Consider the following 21,671-nt stretch of genomic DNA (forward strand, 5'->3'; position numbering starts at 1 on the left):
CGTTTTTTTTTTTTTTTTTAAGAAAAAAGCTAAGAGCAGGTCACAGAAAATAATCTCAATTGCTAAAATGGGACATTGAAAGCTTGTTAAAAATCAGTCACTTGATCACAGCAGTGAAAATCAGGGACACTTCGGGATGGGACAACTGTTGGAAATTTGGCAAGTGAGTGGAGGCAGATTTTTGGAGGGTGTGGTGATGGTGGCGCCGAACTGAGCCTGGCAACGTGTTCCTTTTCACTGGCCTCCTCCACTGTCTCACATCTTAACTTACAGACCAATGGCTTTGTAAATGCTCACTGCGTTCGTCTACTGTGTGTATATATGAAAAGTTCCCCTCAGAGGTTATTCCGAATGGTTCCTTACCATTCACTCTGCCACGAAAGAAAGAAAAATAGAATGGGAAACCTCAGAGCATGTTGCTAAGTCAAGGGCTTATGAATTCTCCCACTTCCGATCAAAACTGCCCAGGCTGACGGGCAGTGGTGGTACTTACCTTAGGGAATAGGCAGAAATGGGGGGGGGGGCTGCAGGGTTCTGAGCAGACACGCGGCCCAGCAGGCACAGAAACTCATTAAAATCAGTGACCACCGTTAGGAGACACCCACTCCTGCTAACCTTTCCATCTGGCTAACTTGTCTTTCCTGACATCCCGTGTCCCCTCCAGAACACTTGAGACACACCCAAGTGGACAGTTACAATGAAGATTTTGTAAGTGCCAACAGAACTTGAGCAGATTTAGCATTACTTATTGCATAATGGTGACAGGTTCACGATACTGTCTACGCTATTGAATCTCAGAACTCAGGTAAATTCTTTCCTCTCAGCCAGTCCCTTGCTGGAAATAGGAGACCATTCCTAAATCAATCTCTGCTTTCAGCTTTAGTAGCCCTTCCCAGTGGGCTGAGTGGACGCAGGCACTTTTGGCCTCCCTCTTGGCTAGACTCTGGAGAGGTCAATTACCCAAGCCACTTGACCATTCTGCTCTCCCGTTTCCCCTCTGAAGGCATTCACAGGGCTCAGGGGACATACCCTGCCTTCAAAGCTGACAACAATCTATGGCCCTAAAGCTCCCTCCCTCAGCTACCTCAGTGACTCTCCATGTAGCACCAGGGGATGGGCAGGTTGGCCATGCTGCTTTCCCAAGGCTGATATACAGGCAGCCTCTGTCCTCCCCTCTCCCTGCATTCCCATTCTCTCTTCACACCAGTCAGATGGGCTGGTGACTTCTAGGTGAAAGGTCAGTAAGGTACACCATCTTCCATCTCGGTCCCTCGCTTTGTGCTTAATGGAAAAAGTGAACTTTCAAACCAGAGGCCAAAAAGTCCTTTTTGCAAAAGCTCAGTCTTGGGGAAGAACTGCCAACTCATTTCTAGGATGAGTCATCTGTTTTTAATTTATAAAAGAGAAATCCCCAGGATGACAAAGTTTTATTTAATAGTGTTGCAAATTCCTCCTGCAGCAGATTTCCTCTGGGGGCCTCGGATTCTCATTTGTCCGATGCTCCATGTCTGTGAGGACACTGCCCGTCAGATGCAAGGGCCCTTGAATTAGTGGGAAGCGGGTCACCCAGAGGCATAGGAGATGCCTTTTACTGCATCATTTTGCCAATAACATCTCAGCCCCACTCTCCACTCGGGTCCTCAGCCAAAGGGCCTTCTTTATAGCGGATGGACGTCTGGGTATCCCAACCCATTCAATTGTTGTCCCAAATGTAAATCAGGGAAGCAATGTAAATTTTAAATAAAAAGCATGCTTGGTGTCATTCCAAGCAGCCATTAAAAACAAGCTCAGGATTTATAATGAGCCTCACTGGGGAAGTAAAATCTTTCAGGCAGCCGAAAGCAGACCTTCACCAATGGGCGGTGTGCAATGGGCAAGTGAAGAGGAAAACCAAGTACCTATTTTCACAGTAAATGATATTGAGGTCCATGTTTACTCGAGTGACGAACATATGGCAGTCAATCCTGACTTCATTGATCGTAGGGGGAGGCAAGGCATGAGCCACCACCACGAGACCCATGATTTGGCTGGGGACGGTCCTCCCGTGGGACAGCGACACTCTGAGACGAAGCCGGCCTGTTATGTGAATCACCTGGAAAAAAAAAATAAAGTACAGGACACTAGTCAAATGTACATCCCAGAAGTAAAGGTGGTTTCTTCTGAAGAAGGAAAAGATCTCATCGGAGAAACCAATGCTAGGTTGTACCTTCCACAGCATAGCGGCTGTCAGCGTGCCCTGGATGTGCTCATGGTGAAGCTCAGAGAATATATACTATTAGACTTTTTCAGGTAGTGTTATGATAGTGCTGTGCTTTTTTTTAAAGCCCCCCCCCACATTTATAATACAAAATTCATCCTCACATCATATGATGAAGATGCTGAGCTGCTGTGGATATTGCTCTATATAAATAAAACACTGATGGCCAGTGACCAGACAGGAAGTATAGGCAGGACAAGGAGAGAGGATAATTGGGAAAACAGGAAGAAGGAGGGAGAGACACTGCAGCCACCTCCAGGACAAGCAACATGTAAAGACACCAGTAAGCCACAAGCGACGTGGCAAGGTATAGATTTATAGAAATGGGTTAATTTAAGATATAAGAACAGTTAGCAAGAAGCCTGCCACGGCCATACAGTTTATAAGTAATATAAGCGTCTGAGTGATTATTTTATACGTGGATTGTGGGACTGCGGGGCTTGGTGGAACCTGGAGAGAAGCTCTCCAGCAACAAATGGCACCCAACGTGGTGCCCGAACCCACAACCCTGGGATTAAGAGTCCCATGCTACCGACTGAGCTAGCTGGGCTTTTTTTTTTATAACATATTTTTTAAAGATTTATTTATTTATTATGTATACAGTGTTCTGCCTGCACATATCCCTGCAGGCCAGAAGAGGGCACCAGATCTCATTACAGATGGTTGTGAGCCACCATGTGGTTGCTGGGAATTGAACTCAGGACCTTTGGAAGAACAAGCAGTGCTCTTAACCTTTGAGCCATCTCTAGCGGCAGAAGAAAATTATTAGCCCCTGTTAGTAAAAGATGTCCTTCTCCCTCTGATTTTGGGGTGAGAGAGATTACATGCCCATCTGCTTTCTGGAATTTGTGGCTCAGAGATTTCCTTCATTCAGAAGATTCAGTGATTTTTTTTTTTTTTTTTAACAGAGGTCTGAATGACAGACTCAGGGCTACAGCAGAAATGGACTCTTGTGATGACAGACATTTCTCACTGGGCAGTACCAGGTTACCAGGAGCTCTGTGACTGACTTTAGCCCGGAGGGGGCCGGGGCTGTGATGCATTCCTTCAGCTCATACTCAGTAGAGTCAAGGAGATGCTCGCCATTTTTGTGGCATCTCAGATGCACTTGCCTAGGAACTCCAGGAGGAATATTGGGCTGAATTGTCTGGTTTATGAGCCAAAGTATACACACCACCCAGAATCATAGGGGAGAACCACAGGGTGAGCGTCTAGAATGATGCAGTAGTCAAACAAAGCCATAAATGGGTGAAATACATGAAAGGTTTCTATGACTGTGCTTTGAGAAGATAGGAAGAAATGGGGTGTGTCTGTCAGGGCTTGGAGATGCACGCTCACATGTGCGTGTGTGCGTGTGCGTGTGCGTGTGTGTGTGTGTGTGTGTGTGTGTGTGTGTGTGTGTGTGTGTGCCCATGTCAGCTCTTGCTGCATTCAGAGGCCCCTGTTGTATGCGGGATCATCTACAACAAGGGCAAACAAGAGACGCCTGGGTTCACTCTACAAAGAGCCCTGTTTAGTGGCAGAGTTTCCACATCTGCTTCGCTCTCCAAATCCACCTCGGAGCATCACACCACCTATCAAGATTCTACATTTGCTCCCTCGCCATGAGGAAGCAGAGTGGGGAGTAGGTCCCCATCTCCTTGCCTTGCCTTGCCTCTCCAGAACAATACAATACCATCTGGAGTCTGCTCTCCTTCCCAGGGGCTCGACCAGCAATTCCTTTTCCATTTTATTTTTTTGCTTCTCTTAAGTTATTCTGTTTTCCAAAAGCAATGCACACTCCTGTCAGTCAGGAAGCGGGATCAAAGCTTCCGGGGCTGCCCTTCAGAGCCCTGGCTGTTGTAAATAATACCTCTCCTCTGTCACCCTTCACATGAGCGCCCAGAGCCGAGGAGTGGGAGACACCAGCCAGGAGGATTACTTAGGTTATTTCAGCAGCAGCTTTTCGACCACCCACATTTGAAGTTGAGTAAATTCATACTTAATGCACCTTTGCTTTAAGCCTTGGTCAGATGAGCCACTTTATGAATATTTGAAACTGTTCCTGGAGGCAAGGGTGCTAAAACACCATCAGAGACACACACATTTTTTTTTTTTGCAAGACCTCATTAACTAATAAAGAAATAGCTAAAAGAAACAGGATTAACTTCACAGGAGGGGTGTTGCAGCCCCGTCCTCCTCCCAGCGAGGCTTACATAGATGCTCATTTATCATGATCTGTCTTGTTTTATCAGGAAAACTCAGCTTCTTAGAAACAGAGATCTATAAATGCTCAGAAAAACACACCCAGAAATGATATGCCAAATAATCCCTGCTTGATATTCTATTCTAAAGCAATTTCGGGGCATCTGGGCTGGAGAGCATTTAGGGAAGGCAGATGAGGAGGTGCTCCTGTGTGGCAATGGCCTGTCCTCTGAGCTCTCAGCCTGACTGTGGCCAATCGTGCTACTGAAGGACAGACAGAGCAGGGTCCAGTTGGGTCTAGACGGGCCATTTTCTGATTCTGTTACCCAAGGCAAGTCGCTCAGCCTCTCTCTGTCTCATTTTTTTCCCCCTGTGAAATGGGAATAACAGTGACCATTCCACAGTAAAATTCCGAGAATAAAAGGAGGAGCCTTGACAGATTTGCTCTATAATTGGTAAAGGATTCTCTGATGTTTAGATACTACCGTTATCTTTAACATTAAGCAATAAGGACCACATACCTATTTAGTGTTGGCTGAATGCCTTATTTTTGCTAGATCATAACCTTTCATATCTGGATGAAAATATGAATTTTTCCTTCCTTTAGGTGAGGGGCTGGGAAATCCATTGCCTGCCCAGTCATTTAGCTTAGAAATGGCAGGGTGCCTGCAGCCTAGGTTTCTGGGTCTTATGCAAGTATCATTTGAGCACCATTATGCCTGATGGGTTTTTTTTTTTTAATGTCCATGCTCTTACTGAAAGAAGCATTAGAATTATATGCCAGATGGCAGCTTGCTGCTGCCCTAAGTAAAGCCGACTGAATCTTCAGAACCATTTTACCTAGAACTCGAAGCTCAGCTTGTTGAAAAGTCTCTGGGACACTGACCCAACTATGAAGGAAAAAGAAAAGAGAACAGGAAGGATTGAAAGGAATTCTTTTGGATCTCATGATTAAATTTTAGGCTTAAACTAATATATTTTCCCAAACCTATTTCATAATGCTTTCACCTCCATGTGACAGGGTATGTTCAGATTCAGAATGTGTCTGGTTCATACAAATATCTAGGAAGCTATTTTTTTTTTAAATTTCATTGTTGCCTTTAAAAATAAGAGGTAAAAGAACAAGAATTGTCAAGAGGGCCTGGGTTCGAATCCTTGCTCTGATACTTAATGATATCAAGAGAAGTGAAATAACCACTTTATTTCTCAGTCACTAAATAAAACATTAAAAAGCCTGCCATAAAGAGAATAAACGTATGTATCCCACTGTATCTGAGGCATTGGCTCTAGGACTCCCTAAAATACTGAAATCTGTATATAATTCAGAATTCTCCCTTTTGAAGTAGGGTCCAGGCTAACTTCAAACTTACTATCTTCCTGCCTCAGCCTCCTGAATGCCAGAGTTATAGGTAGACATCAATGCTCGGCCCTTTTTCAAGTTCATCATATAGTATAGTACTTGCATTGATCCTGTGCATATCCTACATATACCAAGTCAGGCCTAGATTCCTTTTCTAGCCAATATAAAATGACAGGGAAAAGCATCTGTACTTATTCAGTGCAGATGCAATAGCTTTCCCCCACATATTTTCCCTCTGTCAGTGGTTGAATACTTGGGTGTGGGATCTTTGGATGCAATGGGCCAGCTGTCCTTGGCAAAGATCTCCTTTTTTTTTTTTTTTTTTTTTTTTTTTTTTTTTTTTTAGCGAGGTTGAAGAAAGGTGTGTGTGATCTTGCTGGGTGCCAGAGAACAAGCCACAGGGATCCCAATATGACCTCATCTTCAAAGAGTCTAGACTGAGGCAAGGCAAACCATATGTAACTCCTTCAGGATGTTCATAAGAGGGAGATGCCGCAGTGGCTCTCAATCCTGGTTATGTGACACCCTCAACCATAGATTCCTGGTCTTTCTCCCTGGGATTCTGATTGGTGGGACCTGGCTGAGACTCTAGCATTTCTGCAAGAAGCTTCAGAGAGGACACTAACCACTAAAGAACATCTGGCAGATGCTTTGGAGTTACACCAGTGGTTCTTTACCTTGATACATATTGGGATCACTGAGAATGGCTCTGAAAGTCTCCATAGCTGTACCCAAGGTCAAATTAACAAGGGTCTCAGGAGGGCACTGGCATCAATGTGTGCATAGAGGTCTTCTAGGCTACTGAGAGGATTGAGTGGAAATGTCTATTAATTTAGGTATGGTCTAGCAAGTACGTTCATAAGAAAATGATGGAAATTTCTTTGTGAGTGCAGGTCAGGAAGAAAAGTTTTGGCTGAATAGACTAGGAAGACTGTGAAACTAATATATTGTTGACCTAGGTAAGATCATGGAACGGTGAGATAAAGAGAACAACAACAAAGCACAGGAAGAGGAGACCTGTGGGGAGAGCCCAGGGCTCCAGGGACATTTCAGGTGGTCTGGCAGCAGAAGAGACAGAGATAGACCCCAAATTTCAGTAGAAGTTGGGAAAAGAGATCATGCCATCACTTGTATGCGTGTGTGCGTGTGCGTGTGCGTGTGCGTGTGCGTGTGCGTGTGTGTGTGTGTGTGTGTGTGTGTGTGTGTGTGGTGGAGGAGGTAGGTATGAGCATATGTAGCTAGAGTTTTTCTCTCCGGGTCCTGCCAAGCCCTGGCAGTCCCGTAGCCCACTTATAAAATAAATATACAGATGCTTATATTATTTAAACTGCTCAGCCATTAGCTCAGGCCTACCACTGTCTAGCTCTTACTCTTATACTCAGCCCATTTTTGTTAATCTATATGTCGCCATGTGTTCTGTGGCTTTACCTGCTGTCTTTACATAATGCTCTCTGGACAGCAGGCTGGTGTCTCCTCCTCTCTCCTTGTCCCACCTATACTTCCTGTCTGGCTACTGGCCAATCGGTGTTTTATTTATCAATCAAGCATCCACAGTACTTCCCCTTTTTCTTTTTTGCCTCAACTGCTGACAATATGAATGCTGTCCTTCTAGACAAGTGGGACACAAGGAAAAGTGACTTCCTGAACTCTGCCAAGACAGGGTAAGATGGTCGTTCAGAATTCCTGCTTCTGAAAATAGTCTGTCAGATACTCTAGGCATGTAGCCAATTTGAATGCACCAACAATGCTGAGAAACATTAGGTGACTGTCCAGGCTGCCAGCTGTCTCTGTCTACCCTTGCAAGATTCCTGAAAGTTGCTTGAATCCATCTTCCATTTCTCAGGTACCATTATATTCCTTCTCAGGTCTTTGATGGGATTGAAGACTAACAGTTATAGTTACAACTTAGTATATATATAATATCTTAGCTAGAACATATTAAGTATTAGATTCAGGTTCTTTAGGATAGGACACCTTTGGGAATGATCTTTATAACATGCCATTTACCTATGCTCTAGACTTCTCTGGATTTTAGTATGTGTTTCTTGTTTGATATTGTTTGCATCAATTGTAGTTCCATCTTATCTAGGTCATTATCCCTCATTACTCCTGGACAATATTTGATAACCATTCCTTTGTATATAATCTTGTATTAAGTTAGAACCTTCTTATTTAGACAAAAAGGGGGAGATGTAGTAGGTAGTCATTCCAGCTTTGATCTGAAAGTTCCAGTCCCCATTGAGGCTTTGGTAATTGTCACGCTTACAAGGCAGAGCCTAGAGAGAACCCTGAAGACCTGAGATCAGGGAATCAATGGCTCTCTTGGTTCCTGGACCCTGGACGCTGAAGGTAGACCGAGCAGAGTTCTCTGAAGAACACAGCCGGACTGCGATACACCTGAAGCCTAAGGCAATGCATGTTTTTGTTTTGTTTTGTTTTGTTTCTGTTTGTTTGTTTTTTGGTTTTTTTGAGACAGGGTTTCTCTGTGTATCTTTGCACCTTTCCTGGATCTCTCTCTGTAGACCAGGCTGGCCTTGAACTCACAGAGATCCGCCTGCCTCTGCCTCCCAACTGGGATTAAAGGGATGTGCCACCACTGCCCTGCTCTTTATTTTGTTTTTTCTAAGCAGAGGCTCCCTTGCTCTGCAATAGTTGAAGCCATCCTCTCCTCATCTGCAGTCACAGTTAACTGTGGTCAGGAGATAGAGCATGATGAGAAACTTTGAGAGAAAGCAAGAGAATGAGGGGGAGGGAGAAGGAGAGGGAGGGTGAACATCCACAGAGCTTTTATGATAGTATATGGTGATACTATCCATTTTGTAATGAGTTATGCTTCTGTAAATCTTATGCTGGTATATAAATTCAACTTTCTCACAGGAGAACACAGCACACAATGGTCTGGTGCTATTGAGATTTCAGGCACCCACTGGAGAGGTTGTTTTGTATGCTTGTTTGTTTTTTGTATTAGGGATCAGATTGAACCTGGAGCCCTGTCCATGCTGGGCAGACTCCACCACTAGCTACACACTGAACCATGGGGAGTCTTGGACCATATCTCTTATGGATAAGAGGAGAATATTGTGTTTTTGTTAAGGAAAAAAAAAGAGGATGGGCCTGGAGAGATGGCTCAGCTGTTAAGAGCACTGGTTGCTCTTCCAGAGGACCTGGGTTCAATTCCCAGAACCCACATGGTGGCTCACAACCACCTGTAACTCCCATTCCAAGGGAACCAGCAGCCTTCTCAGGCCTCTGCAGGCACTGTGTACACACAGTGCACAGACATACAGGCAGGTAGACACCCACACACATAGAAAAAGTTTCTGAAAGCTCCCAGATGCCCTTCTTTCCCATTGATAGTGACATCCTAAAATAAATGCAGGCTTGTCATAATGTCTCTAGTTTTAGATGCAATATTCCAAGAATGGCTCTAGTCTCCTTGTAAAGTTAAGGGCATGAATGGGAATGATTATAAAAACAGATACACCCGCTCCAATTCTAATATTATGTCAAATATTAGAAAAATAACCTGGTTTCTTTAAAATGAAAGAGATACTATAGGATAGAAACATCAAAAATTGGAAGCAGGCCTTTGATTTCAATCCTGGTTCTGGTAACCATGGCAAGCCATCCGTCTTGGCTGGGTGACATTTCTTCAGGCAGAAAATGGCGGAAAAGAAGTAGATGTGGATCGTCTCTAGAGAATTCTGTAACCAAACACCCAATGCAGTGTTCGTGGCTTGCTGTCACCCCAGCACACCCTCACTATTATCCCCACTAATGCCTTGTGGGATTTCCAGAGGGCAGCTGTGTATAGAGAAATGTAATTTATTTTTCTGTATCATAAAAATTCGACCCTCACACTTCCTCTCATCCTCAGGAGATGCACAGAAAGGCTAAAGTTCCTAAGTTTGCTCAACTCCTTAGGCAGTACTGCCTGGAGGCCAGGGATTTCCAGGTTGAAATCCTACCCTCATAATAAAACCAGGAAAATCTGCACTACTTTCTTGTCCCAAAGTGAAATAAAGTCAGGGTCTCACTTGTAGTTTTCTGATGAGTGGTGTGTGAGATGCTGTGAGTGTGTCTGCAGAGCACAGGAGAGTGTGTAAGTGGTAACACGCCACACTGCCTGGACACATTGCCACCTCTTTTCCTGCCAGCTGCCCTGTTCACTTGCCTGTAGTGACACACATTTAGATGTGTTTCTCAGCATCATCTCATTAGAAACACGCCCATGACAAGACTGTGATGAAACCTTAGCTGCTGATACTCCAGAGAAGACGGTCCACAGTGGGGATTACATCTGGAAGCCAGGCCCCTTTCCTTTAGAAAGAAATCTTGGTTCTAGTCTTAGGAAATGTTGACATTACCAGAAGGATGTGCTGACATTATTTGCCACATGATTTAAAGCACAGGATAGATCGAGGGTAGGTAAGGGACAGACAGGGCTATGGGTACAGAAAAACTACAGATCCCCGAGTTCAGAACAGCTTCAGAGATTTTTTACTTGTCCTTTAAGGGTGCTGAAATTTATCATAAAAATTAAGCTTCCTTCTGGCACTCTTGTCTCTTTTCTTTTTCCCTTGTAGAAGTCTGGTTTAGAATATAGATGATATGAAATCAGTAGCTTAAGAGGAAGCATCAGCTGGTTATTTAAATGATGAAGGCTTTGAGGTACCCAAAACTTGGGAAAGATAAGGGCTTAGCCAGGTCTTTGGAACCAAAATCACTAGCCTATAGCACATGACTTAATTTACACTGGGATACTAATATTGACCTTGTAAGATGTTATTTCATGCAACTTCTTCTAGAATGTTCTTTTTGGAGACTACTTGAGCAGATGTTCTATATCTCTGGCTTCTACCACCAAGATCCTTGCACAGGGCCTGAAAACCAGCCAACCAACCACCTGCCCTCTGAGCCCTAGGTGAGACCAGGTCCCTTTGTAGAAGCAAGCAGCTTGGAGAAGAAAGCTCAGAACGCTTGGGCTCTCTGGGAGGCAGGAGGCAGCATGCTGCTTTCCCTTTCTTTGCAAGATCTCAGATTTTAGTTGTAGAAGCAGACTTTAGAAGTAAAGCTGTCGGTCTGATGTAAGTTACAGGGGGACTCCAAGTCGGGGAGGCCGCCTTCTCAAGGAGGTGGCAAGATTGTGTGGAGATGATTCAGGGGAAAGGAACTACGCATGGGGAGGCCATGATAAGGCAAGGCAGATCTCTTCAGGGCCATGGGGGGAGGTGTGTTAGAGGAGAGGCAGTCCTGGAACGTCACCAGGTAGGCATGGAAGGTGACTGTGAACTTAGGGGATGATGACAGCCTTTCTGGGAGTTTGTCCTAAAGAATCACCTTAATATCAGGGGTGTTGATACTGGGTAGAGAGGGTAGGGAGGGTTCCAGGTGGGCTCAGCATTAGTGGGGAAGAGAGGAGCAAGTCTGGATACGAGGGAGAGGTCTGAGCAGTTTTAAGAAAGAAGAATTCTGCAGAGATCAGTCTTTAGGGTGGAAGGGCTGTAATTATGCGGCAAGTGTTAATTTTCAGAAACTCCACAACATCTCTTCAGATTCAGAGGGAGGCAAAGAGGAAGTGTGATGTCTCAGGATCATAGGACGCTTTATCTGAGTCCTGTGAGCCAGTGACAGGAAGCAGGAAGTAGCTACAGCTGGAAGACTACAGGACATCTGAGACTGTGGACAGCGGAGCGAAGGGAAGAAGTGAGTCAGTTTTCACTGACATGCTCAGGTCCTGAAGGATAACCGACTCAGGCAGAGATGTGGGTGAACACAGGCATTGGTACTCTCACAGATGGAGGTCCTTAGGTGGCTCCATATACCTAAAATGATTAAGAGGGCCAGCTGCGGAGGGAAAGCACATTGGGCTTGTTAATTAGAAACCATAAAATATCTGACGTTGATACCGGGGATTTTGTTTAAGCAAACCAACAAAAACAACTTCTAGAAAAGAAAAGAAAGCGTGTAAGGACGGTGGATTCCAGGTTCCAGCTCTACAACTTTCGTGTCTCTGCCTCTCAGGAGGACCTGGGCATCGGCCCTCACTACTGCTTGGGGTGGCAGTGGTTGGCAGGCCTTACTGTCCATCCAGCTGCAGCCTCTCTCTACAGAGAGCTGGATGAGCCTTTGGATCCTAATCAAGGCCACCCAGGGGCACATCACTGCCTGCCTTCCAAAGGAGAGAAGCATGTATTTACCATGAACTCTGTACAGAAAAAAAACCAGCCAGACCTGGTCGGCGTCTTTTGGTTTGCAGACAATGGAGGATTGGCACCTGGTAAGCCGGCAGCCTGAGCTGGTGTGGGCTAGGGACATGCTTCCGGTGCCTGATCTTTTCTTTGTGAAAGGGTCTGCCTTCTCAGTGGCTATATACCACAGTGGGCTGCTCTGTTGTGCTGGGAGCCTCCTGGGGGAGGCTGAGCTCTGCCAATCCCCTCCCCCTCCCCAGCCTGCCCCTGGCTCAGCTCCTGATTAATTCAGGGGATCCAGGGCGGTTAACCCTTAATTTGATGGCTCCAGTGGGGAGCTGAGATTGCTGGTAATTCATCACCCTTGTTTTGTTATTTTTTTAATAGAAATATTTTCTAAGGCAACAAGTAAAAATTCATTTTTAAAACCCACATTTAATATACATTAGACAGAGCATTCTCTCCTTGCGTGACTGTACCCTCCCAACATAACAGCTACTACTCATCTATCTCTTTTAACAAAGTTCAAATACATAACATGAAAAATGGAACTACAGTTACAGCCAAAGTTCTCAAAAAACGGGCTCAGACCTCATATCTGCTTCTTGTTCCCCCTGGAGAAAATAGTCTTTCTTCTACCAAAGATAAGATTTATTATTGGGATAGTTTAACTAAGCTGCTGAGATCTCCTTAACGAGATTATGTAAATGTATGCCAAGGATATAAACCACATTTTCTCCGAGAGTGGAACACTTCAAATATCATTTAATAAAACAGGACCGTGGTAGAAACACCTCTATAAATTGTTACGTGGGAAAGTGAGAAGGCTGAGCTATACACATCTGATCAAATTTCACCTGATTCAGTTACTTTATTAAAGTCTCCTAGAGAAGGACAGAGGACCATTGTGCCGCAGGAGAGGGCAACTTTTTCATTCCCTGTCACTTGACGTGGAGGATGGGCATCACCCTTCCTGGCCCCCCAGAACCCCTTGTGGCTTAGGGCCACTGACAGGGCAGAGAAGCAGTTCTCAATATAACAGGCTGCGATTGTATCTCCTAACCATGCCAGGAAACAAAGATGCTTCGGAACTAGTCTCATGCCAGGCAAGGAGTAAACACAGGCTTCCTACTTCCTCCTCCTGCTCCACTTCCCAGAAAGAGAGGCTATGGTATGGAATACACTGTCTTTGGAACCCATAGACCTAACATAGTCTATGTTTGCCTAGAAACCAATGCAAGGATGTGTTTCCAGCCTTTGCTTAACACCCTGGTGCATTTTATGTAAATTTCCCGAGTTGGATAGCTAGTCAGGTTCTAAGTCTCCTAATTTTCTTGCAACTTTGCTAGCAGAATTTTATATGGATGCTCTCAACGATACTGAATCCAAAAATGTTTAAAGCCAGCTGTGAGCCACGAACCAAGTGCCCCCCACCACCTGCGTGAAGATGGCAGTCCCAGCCAAGAGGAAACATGAAGGTGGCCCCGCAAAAAGAGGGCATCCTGCTCCACCCCTCCCTCATCCTAAAGAACTATGGGGTAATAATCATTGTGTTTTGACAAGACAGGAAAACTTGGAAAAATGATTTAGATGTTCAGTGGAGCCAACACTCCCCTTCCTCAGTTACAGGGGTGGCAGAATTAAAAGAGTCACCCCCGACACCTGACAGCCGCACTGACCATCAGTGAAGGGCAGTCTCCTGGGGTGGAGTAGTTTTTAATTCTCCTCTTAAAGGAAAAACAAATAATACTATTATATCATTAAAACCAATTGATGATTGAAATTGTTTCAAGCAAATAGGTAGGTCATATGTGTTTTAGAAAATAATTTTAAACTCCAGTATGCCATGAATTTAGACATATGCTCCTTAAAGCTCAAACCTAAGAGTGATCATTTGTCCAATGCTTTCTTTCCCTATCATTCAGAATGTTATTGTTGGAGGACATTTTCCTCTCTTCTTTTCCTAAATATGTACATTTGTGTGTGTGTGTGTGTGTGTGTTTGTATGTGTGTGTGTGTGGTGTGGTATGTGTGTGTATGTGTGTGGTGTGGTATGTGTGTGTGTGTGGTGTGTGTATGTGTGTGTGTGTATGTGTGTGGTGTGGTATGTGTGTGTATGTGTGTGTGTGGTGTGTGTATGTGTGTGTGTGGTGTGGTGTGTATGTGTGTGGTGTGGTATGTGTGTGTATGTGTGTGGTGTGGTATGTGTGTATGTGTGTGGTGTGGTGTGTATGTGTGTGGTGTGGTATGTGTGTATGTGTGTGGTGTGGTATGTATGTGTGTGGTGTGGTATGTGTGTATGTGTGTGGTGTGGTGTGTGTGTGGTGTGTGTATGTGTGGTGTGGTATGTGTGTGTATGTGTGTGGTGTGTGTATGTGTGTGTGGGTGGTGTGGTATGTGTGTGATGTGGTGTGTGTGTGTGTGTGATGTGTCTGTGTGCACACACACGCGTGTCTGCCTGCCTCTGTGTCTGTGTGCGTACACACACGAACTGATCAGACTTAGGACTCTGAACTTTGCGGAGACCCCGGCCCTGCCGCGGTCATTACCCATTCAGCAGACACAGTTCCGACCCTCGCAGGCCCTCGGCGCCTGCCACCAGCTCATTTGCCGCATTTGCTTTATTCAGCCATGATTAGAGATAGTCATTTACAGTCACACATTTGGAAACTCCTTAACAAGCTTCTAGCAGTTTCTCTTCTGAAGCTGTTTAAATAGAGAGGGTGTCGCGGCAGCAGCGGCAGCACTTTTCCTCCCCAGTCCTGCCGACTCCCGTAGCTATTTCTATGTCTTCATCAGGATTTCCATTTTATAGAAAGGCTTCAAACAAGGCTCAGGGTGCAGAGACGCACAGCCCGGAGCTGAAAGGACTCATCATTTTGGGAAGATCGATTCTAAAAATTAAAATTGAAGCCACACACTATAACCTGAAAGCTCCCTTAAAAAACAAGAGTTCCCGCTCTCCTTTTATTTTTCAAGAAAACTCTCTGAAGTAATGGGCACAAAGATGGTTCCAGTGCAGACCGCTGCAAGTGTGCTCTTGGCAATAACGTCATACACACCAGCAAGACCTTAATATGCTCAAGATGCCAAGTACAAGCTGACACCAGGAACAAACAGGGAAAACGGCGAGCATCTCAATTTAATATAAACCTACAGAGAAAGGGACGGGTTCTTACTGTTCATGGTTTAGCACACAAGTCAACGGTCCTCTGAGTGAATACAGAGTACACATAAGATGTTAGAATTATCCATGGGGGGAGGGTTTCTCAGGAGCCCGTCTGATATGTAATATCACAACTATAATGTCTAAGAAAGCAGACATCCCCGCGGCCAAGGTGATGAGGGTGAGGCCTATTTAGAGAGGAGAGTTTGAACTCGGAGAATTTGATCTGTGGGACAGAACTTCTACAGGGCACCAGCAGAGGAATGGCTTCCGCCTTCCTGTGGTCTGGCTTTCTGCTCTTTCAAAAGTCAGCGTGAATCCGTGTAACTCAAGGGCAGGGAAGAGGGATCATGTTAGATCTCTCTCCCGTGTAGAATGAAGTGGGAAGAATTTATAGACTTGTGCACACTGAAGGTGTGGGGCGAGTGTTGAAATCTCCCTGCTGAACCATACATAAAATGAAAACTTGTCTGAAAAAATTCCTTCCTCAAGTCATGGTCTGCTTTGCTATTTTATGGTCAAGATTCAAGGATTTGGAGATTTTCTGCATCTTTCTCCATCCACTTTTCAAATTTATCCCTGATTGTGACCAGCTCGTTCTTTCCCCTCGAAACTGAAAATATGACTCCATTTTCACAGTCTTGCTAAGCGAGATTTCTCTGGCAACCCCCTGGAGTTCAAACGTGCTGTCCTTTTTTTTTTTTTCTTGGGGAACGTTTGAAGTCCCCTTTAAAAATAATGCCTTGAGGATATTTTTCCCTAATACCATTTAGAGAAACTTGAAAGCATATGGCCCTGGAAGCGCAGAGGGTTCCTAATGAAGCAATCAGCCAACAGGGCTCATAAGCAGGCTTCCCCAGGAACAGTCACACCCAGCCCAGATCAGCCTTCCGAGTGAAGAGCAGTTCTGCAGAAACTTGTATCAAGGCATAGTGAGCCAGTGCAAGACGTGGCGACATCCAGCCTTTGAAGGATGCAAGTTGCTGGAAAGGTTGTGTCAGATCACAAGTGTCAGTGGCCAAACAAACAATCTTGGAAACGTGTAAGACACAGCCGAGCCAATATTCCTCTGTAGTGTAGTCCCTCTCCATGTATGGGAAGGGGAAAATAAAATTTCTTTGTATGGCTCTATTTGATGTAGTCCCTAGAAGCCCTCCCATTACCTCAGGTGATTCTCTACACAGCCAGGAAAGACTAAATAAAACAAAAACATGGGATATTAATGTACTTTCTCCAGATCCGGCTGGAATGTGCTGCTCTCCTGTACCTCTTCCACGGCTCTTCCAAATCTATTATAATTAAAATCACAGTTCTTTGGGCATAGTCTCATTAGTGTCAAAGTGTCACATCTTTTGCTGGTTCCCTGGAATTTTAGCAAACAAAAAAGATAGGAATGATTCTTTTGGGTATTGGAGCTCACGATGGCTGAGAACGAAGGTAAGTGGATTCAGCACCTATTCCCTTAGTTCTGCTTTGGTCTAGGCAGGCATGGCCCCCAAAGGAGAGGCTCTAAGAGGCAGTGAACCTCACTCTTCCGCAATGCCTTCTTTTCCAGTAACAATTTTGTAGGGAGATGTGAGGTCAGTGGGTGATTGACAGGTGTACGAATTACTTAGAGTCAAGGGGAGATGCCTCACTCTTTCCTGGTTTCTATGTGGTCAGATAATGCTGTTCAAGTGTCCTGATGTTATATACTCCATTCAAGACATCCCCTTTCATTCATTCATTCGAAACTATCACAGAGATCCATCTACTGCCTGCCACTGCCGTAGGCTCTTGTTGATATGGTGGCACAAAGGGCCAACAATGGGGACTGATGAGATCTGTGGAATGTTTCAGGTTGGTGTACATGGCTGCTCTGTGGATCTGTTAAACTGTGGACAGGTAGGTTCAGGCAAAGGGAGAAGATGGAAGCTCAGAAGGAGCTCTTGATGCTTCCTTGCTGGATTTCGGATAAATTCTGAAGGCAGAGTTGACAACTTGATCAACGTTTGAGCTTCTAATGTATTTTATGGGGTCTGGAGCAAGGTGGTAGTGAGTAAGAGGCCTATGCTTTTGCCTCAGGATGGAGGGTAATGCCACTTGCAGAGGGGGTAAGGACTGGTGGAGGAAAAACCATCATGGGGGTGGCTTTTCTTTGGGTTATATTACATTAGAGAAACTGTCAACATTCACATGACGATGATTCAATTGGGCATAGTCATTTAAATGTACTTCTTGGATGTCAACATTTTCCTACAAGTTTTATTCAAAAACTTCTATAATGCTAAAATGGAGACATTCTAGAATTTTTATACATAACCATTATGATAAATGCCCCTGGGAAAAATAGAGGAATTAATGCTCCATATTCTACAAGGCCTGATTTTTTTCTTGTCTTTCTTTTTTATTAAGAAAATTTCCCATTCATTTTTCACACCAATCAAAGATCTCCCTCTTCCCTCCTCCGCCCCCCTCAGCCTTCTCCTCCCAACCCACCCCTCACTCCTCCCCACAAGAAGACAAGGCCTCCCATGGGGAGGCACATCCAGTAAAGGCAAGTCCAAGCCCCTCCCCCTGTCTCAAGGCTGCACAAGGTGTCCCATCATAGGTAGTGGGCTCCAAAAAGCCCCCTCATGCACCAGGAGTGGATTCTGATCTCACCAAGGCCTGATTTCTATTTCAGTCTATGTCCAATACAACAAGGAGGTAGTTTCTGATAATACACACTTGTGAGTCAGACTGAAGACAAGCCCAGCAGGTCAGGCAAGCCAGACAGTGAACCCCAGTAAGGAGGTCTGTGCAGCTCTAGGACCTTTTACCAGTCAGAAAGAAACATATTTCCCAAGACATTCACCTTCCTATGTGTGGGAACCGATTTCAGTACCTAGAACCTGAAGAGTCAATCTATGCATCCCAGGCCCTCGTCAACCCCAGACATAACAGAATGTCTGGTACTGTGTTTAAGAAGGTTTGATTTGATGCTTTAAGAAGGCCAACAGTTTCCTTAGGCCTTTCCATTTCTCATTATTCCCAGGTTCTAGAATTTATCAGAGGAAGATGATAGACAGAGCTTCCTGGCAGAGTGTGCTGGCTAATATTTAGAGAGTACTGGTCTACCTGGCAAAGACTCCTCTTTAGGAATCCGTGTGCAGAGTGCACCTTCCCAAAGCAGTGACCTTCTTCTAGGATGCTGGGGGGACTGCCACTTGTGTTTAGTTTCCTTAATGCTGTTACAGCAGCGAGGAGGGCTTAGGTGGTAATTTATTTATAAGAAAGTATAATAAACCCTCAGCAATTTGAATGTTGTGCGGAAAAGTGGGAGGTGAACTGCACTGAGGCAGGCCATCTCAACTTAGAAGTGAGCATTATGACAGTCTTATGCTTTATCTACCCTTGGAAGCAATTTTGTCATTTTTAATTGACCGATTTCCCCTTGTTTGCTTAACATTTATTAATTGATTGTTATGCTCATGCAATTAATTCAAAAGCTGGCAAGTTTAATGCAGAGAAATTAATTTTCTTTTACCAACATGCCACTTAAAATACATTTTTGGAAGCCAGGGTTACCAGGAAATTACCTTCAAATTAATCAACAAGGAAATTAGATGGTAGTGTCCCTTGATATCTGTCAATCCAAAATATGTCAGTTTCTTCCTTGTGTTTGCAAGAGCTTTTCTGCTGAGTAAGGAATAAGAGGAACCCCGGATTTTGAAGTGCAACCACCCTGCATCTTAATAGACAGGGGAGGGAGGCAGACATTAAAAAAAACACGCTTACATGATTCTTACTTTTCACTAAGAGAAACTAAAGGGGTCGATTTTACAAAAGAGAACCTGAAAATTAAGCCTGTTACCTTTCTCTAAATAGCTCTTCTGCCAGTTTTCTTTATTTGACCTATTATCAGGGGGTGGCACTCAGCTGGACCCTGTCATAGCAGACTTTCCCAGTAGATGGATATGCCAGGGTAACACTGAGGGAGGCCTCTGGCACAGGAGGATGCCAGGCATAGGGTAGAGAAGAGGGAACTGCCCCCAGGAGCAGTGCAGGGGCTTCCACGGAGGAGGCAGCATTAGCGTGGGAGTTATAGGGTAACTAGGACTCACAGGCATTTGGGCTTGAGGACTATCTATAAGGAAGCACAGAGGCAAGAAAAGGATTTTGTGTTCAGTATGCAGGAACGCAGAGACCAGAGTGGCCCAGTTGGGCAATGCTGGGACATGCAATGCTGGCTGGGGCATAGAGTGATCAATACTAAACAAAGGCATTGCGACTTTGTTCTAGAGACAACAAGGGAACCAGTGAAGAATGCTGAAGCAAGGGTTATACGATTTGACCCCAGATTTAGAAAGGAAACTCGGAAGGCTTGTATGGATTCCATCAACTAGTATTTCTCTCTGTTGGGTACTGTACTGGTGCTGACGCCATCATAGCCACTCAGGAACCCACAGTCCATCTCTCTTTACCTGCTTCAAGAACACAAGAGAGAGAATGGAAAGGCAGATGAAAGGAATGGCCAAGAGAGAGCCTGACCTGCTGAGGGTAAAGAATGAATCTGGGTAGGACTAGTGTTTGACTATGCAGACTCGAACCTTGGGTCACTTAGTCTTTTCTGTTGTTGTGATAAAATACCCCGACAAAAGCAAATGACAATTCTAGGTTGCGGCCACCATTGAGGGGAAGCCAAGGCAGGAAACTGAAGCAGCTAGTTCCATCCACGGTCAAGAACATAGAGAATAAATTCTCGATGCTTATACAGTCTAGAACCCAAACTCAGAGAATCCTGTACCACTCACATTCAAGCTGGGTCTTTCCTTGATTAACCCAATTAAGAAAAAATTCCATATAGGTATATCCACAGAACAATCTGGGTTTGGCAATACCTCACTGAGACTCCCTTCCTGGGTGGCTCTAGCTTATGTCAAGTTGACAGTTAAAGCTAACCATCACACCTCTACCCCTTCTCAACTTGATACACAAACACATTGTGTTAAGCAAAACCTCCTACCTCTTGTCTCCAAAGTCTCATGTTTATCTCATAATGTAAAATACAGTCTAAAAAAGTCCCCTTGGCCTTTAAAAAATGCCAACAGTTTTGGGTGGTGGTGACGCATGCCTGTAATCCTAGCACTTGGGTGGCAGAGCCAGGTGAATCTCTGTGAGTTTGAGGCCAGCCTGGTTTACAGAGTGAGTTCCAGGATATCCAGGGCTGTTAAACAGAGAAACTCTGTCTGAAAAAAATATCCAACATCTTAAAAGTCAAAAATCTCTTAACTATAAGCTCCCAGAAAATTCAAAAAAAAAAAAAGTCCCAACATATTGACACAGAGTAAACATTCTTATGTTAAAAAAGAAGAATCAGAGAATCACCAAATCATGCAGCTCTACGCCCAGCATCTGGGATTCATAATAATATCATCTGGGTTCCAAAGGGCTGAGGTGTACACGTCCCTCCAGCTCTACCACCTGCGGCACACATAGCTTCTTTCCTAGATTTGGGCTCCAATCCACCATACTTCCAGTTATTGGCAGATGTCCCATAGTCCTGGCATCTCCAACATCCCGGGGTCTCCAAGGCAACTGAGGCTTCACCTTCACAGCTTCATGCAGTGGCCTGGTCAAGGCCTCCTCTGTAGGGACTCTGACCCTGACACATGGTGCCTGGCCTCAGTTGCTCTCCGTGGTACCCTCCATCTTTCATGTTTCATGCCTTCAAATCCGACGCCATGTGGATGGTGCTTCCACTGCCAAGTTTGAGCTGCAGAAGACTCACTTGGAGTGTAGCTGTGTCTGCTTTTGTGTGCTGACCCTGGGGAAACACTTCCCTATACAGTCGCTTTTGAGGAGCAGAGGACCCTTTCCTCTTCGCATTCCCACAAGACTCAGCCTACAAAGTGTGAAAGCATCTCTTTAGGACATCTTTACATTAGTTCCCGTGCAGCACAGGAGATTTCATTTCCGTGGCGTTGATCTCTTTACTAGTCCCTGACTTCTGATCCACAGCCCGCTCTGAAGTTTCCTCTGGCAAACAAACCAGTCCATCATCTCTCAGTTCAACCTCACTTAGGTTTTCAGGACACAGGCAGAATGAAGCCAGACCCGTGACTAAAATATCACATGGATGGCTCCCATCCCAGTGCCTGACAGAGTCCTTATTCCACTCTGACACCTCGTGAACCTGGCTTCCACTTTCTGAATTTCTCTCAGCATCTTATCTTCACAGGTAAGATTAAGTTCTGTTTCCAGCAACAAATAACCTTTACAGCCCGACATGACAGACCCTTCCTTCCAATGCGTGCAGCAGAATCGTTCCAGGAGGCTGAGAAGCCACGTAGTTGTCACTGTGGCTATCACAGTGGCCGCGCTTCCTCCGCACTCATCCTTCCTCAGCTTCCTCTCTATGGCTGTGATAAAGTACCCTCGACAACAGCAACCTGGGGAGAAAGAGCTTTACTCTAGCAACGGTTCCAGGCTATAGACTCATCGCCATGGGAAAGCCGCCATGGCAGGGGCTAGAGACATCTGATCATATCA

At 44.9% G+C, this 21,671-nt stretch overlaps 1 protein-coding gene across 11 annotated transcripts in view; it reads right to left on the bottom strand.

The window, feature by feature from the left end:
- The window catches only part of Npas3 (neuronal PAS domain protein 3), an 846,664-nt gene that overhangs the window by 25,007 nt on the left and 799,986 nt on the right, over positions 1-21,671 (bottom strand). For all 11 annotated transcript variants that reach the window (XM_042260622.2, XM_042260619.2, XM_042260617.2 and 8 more), the window contains one exon: positions 1,899-2,092. In XM_042260622.2, coding sequence (XP_042116556.1) covers positions 1,899-2,092 — 194 coding nt within the window. The remainder of the gene's footprint in view (positions 1-1,898; positions 2,093-21,671) is intronic.

Source organism: Peromyscus maniculatus, chromosome 14, assembly GCF_049852395.1.
Source record: "Peromyscus maniculatus bairdii isolate BWxNUB_F1_BW_parent chromosome 14, HU_Pman_BW_mat_3.1, whole genome shotgun sequence".
In the NCBI taxonomy this organism is placed as follows: domain Eukaryota; kingdom Metazoa; phylum Chordata; class Mammalia; order Rodentia; family Cricetidae; genus Peromyscus; species Peromyscus maniculatus.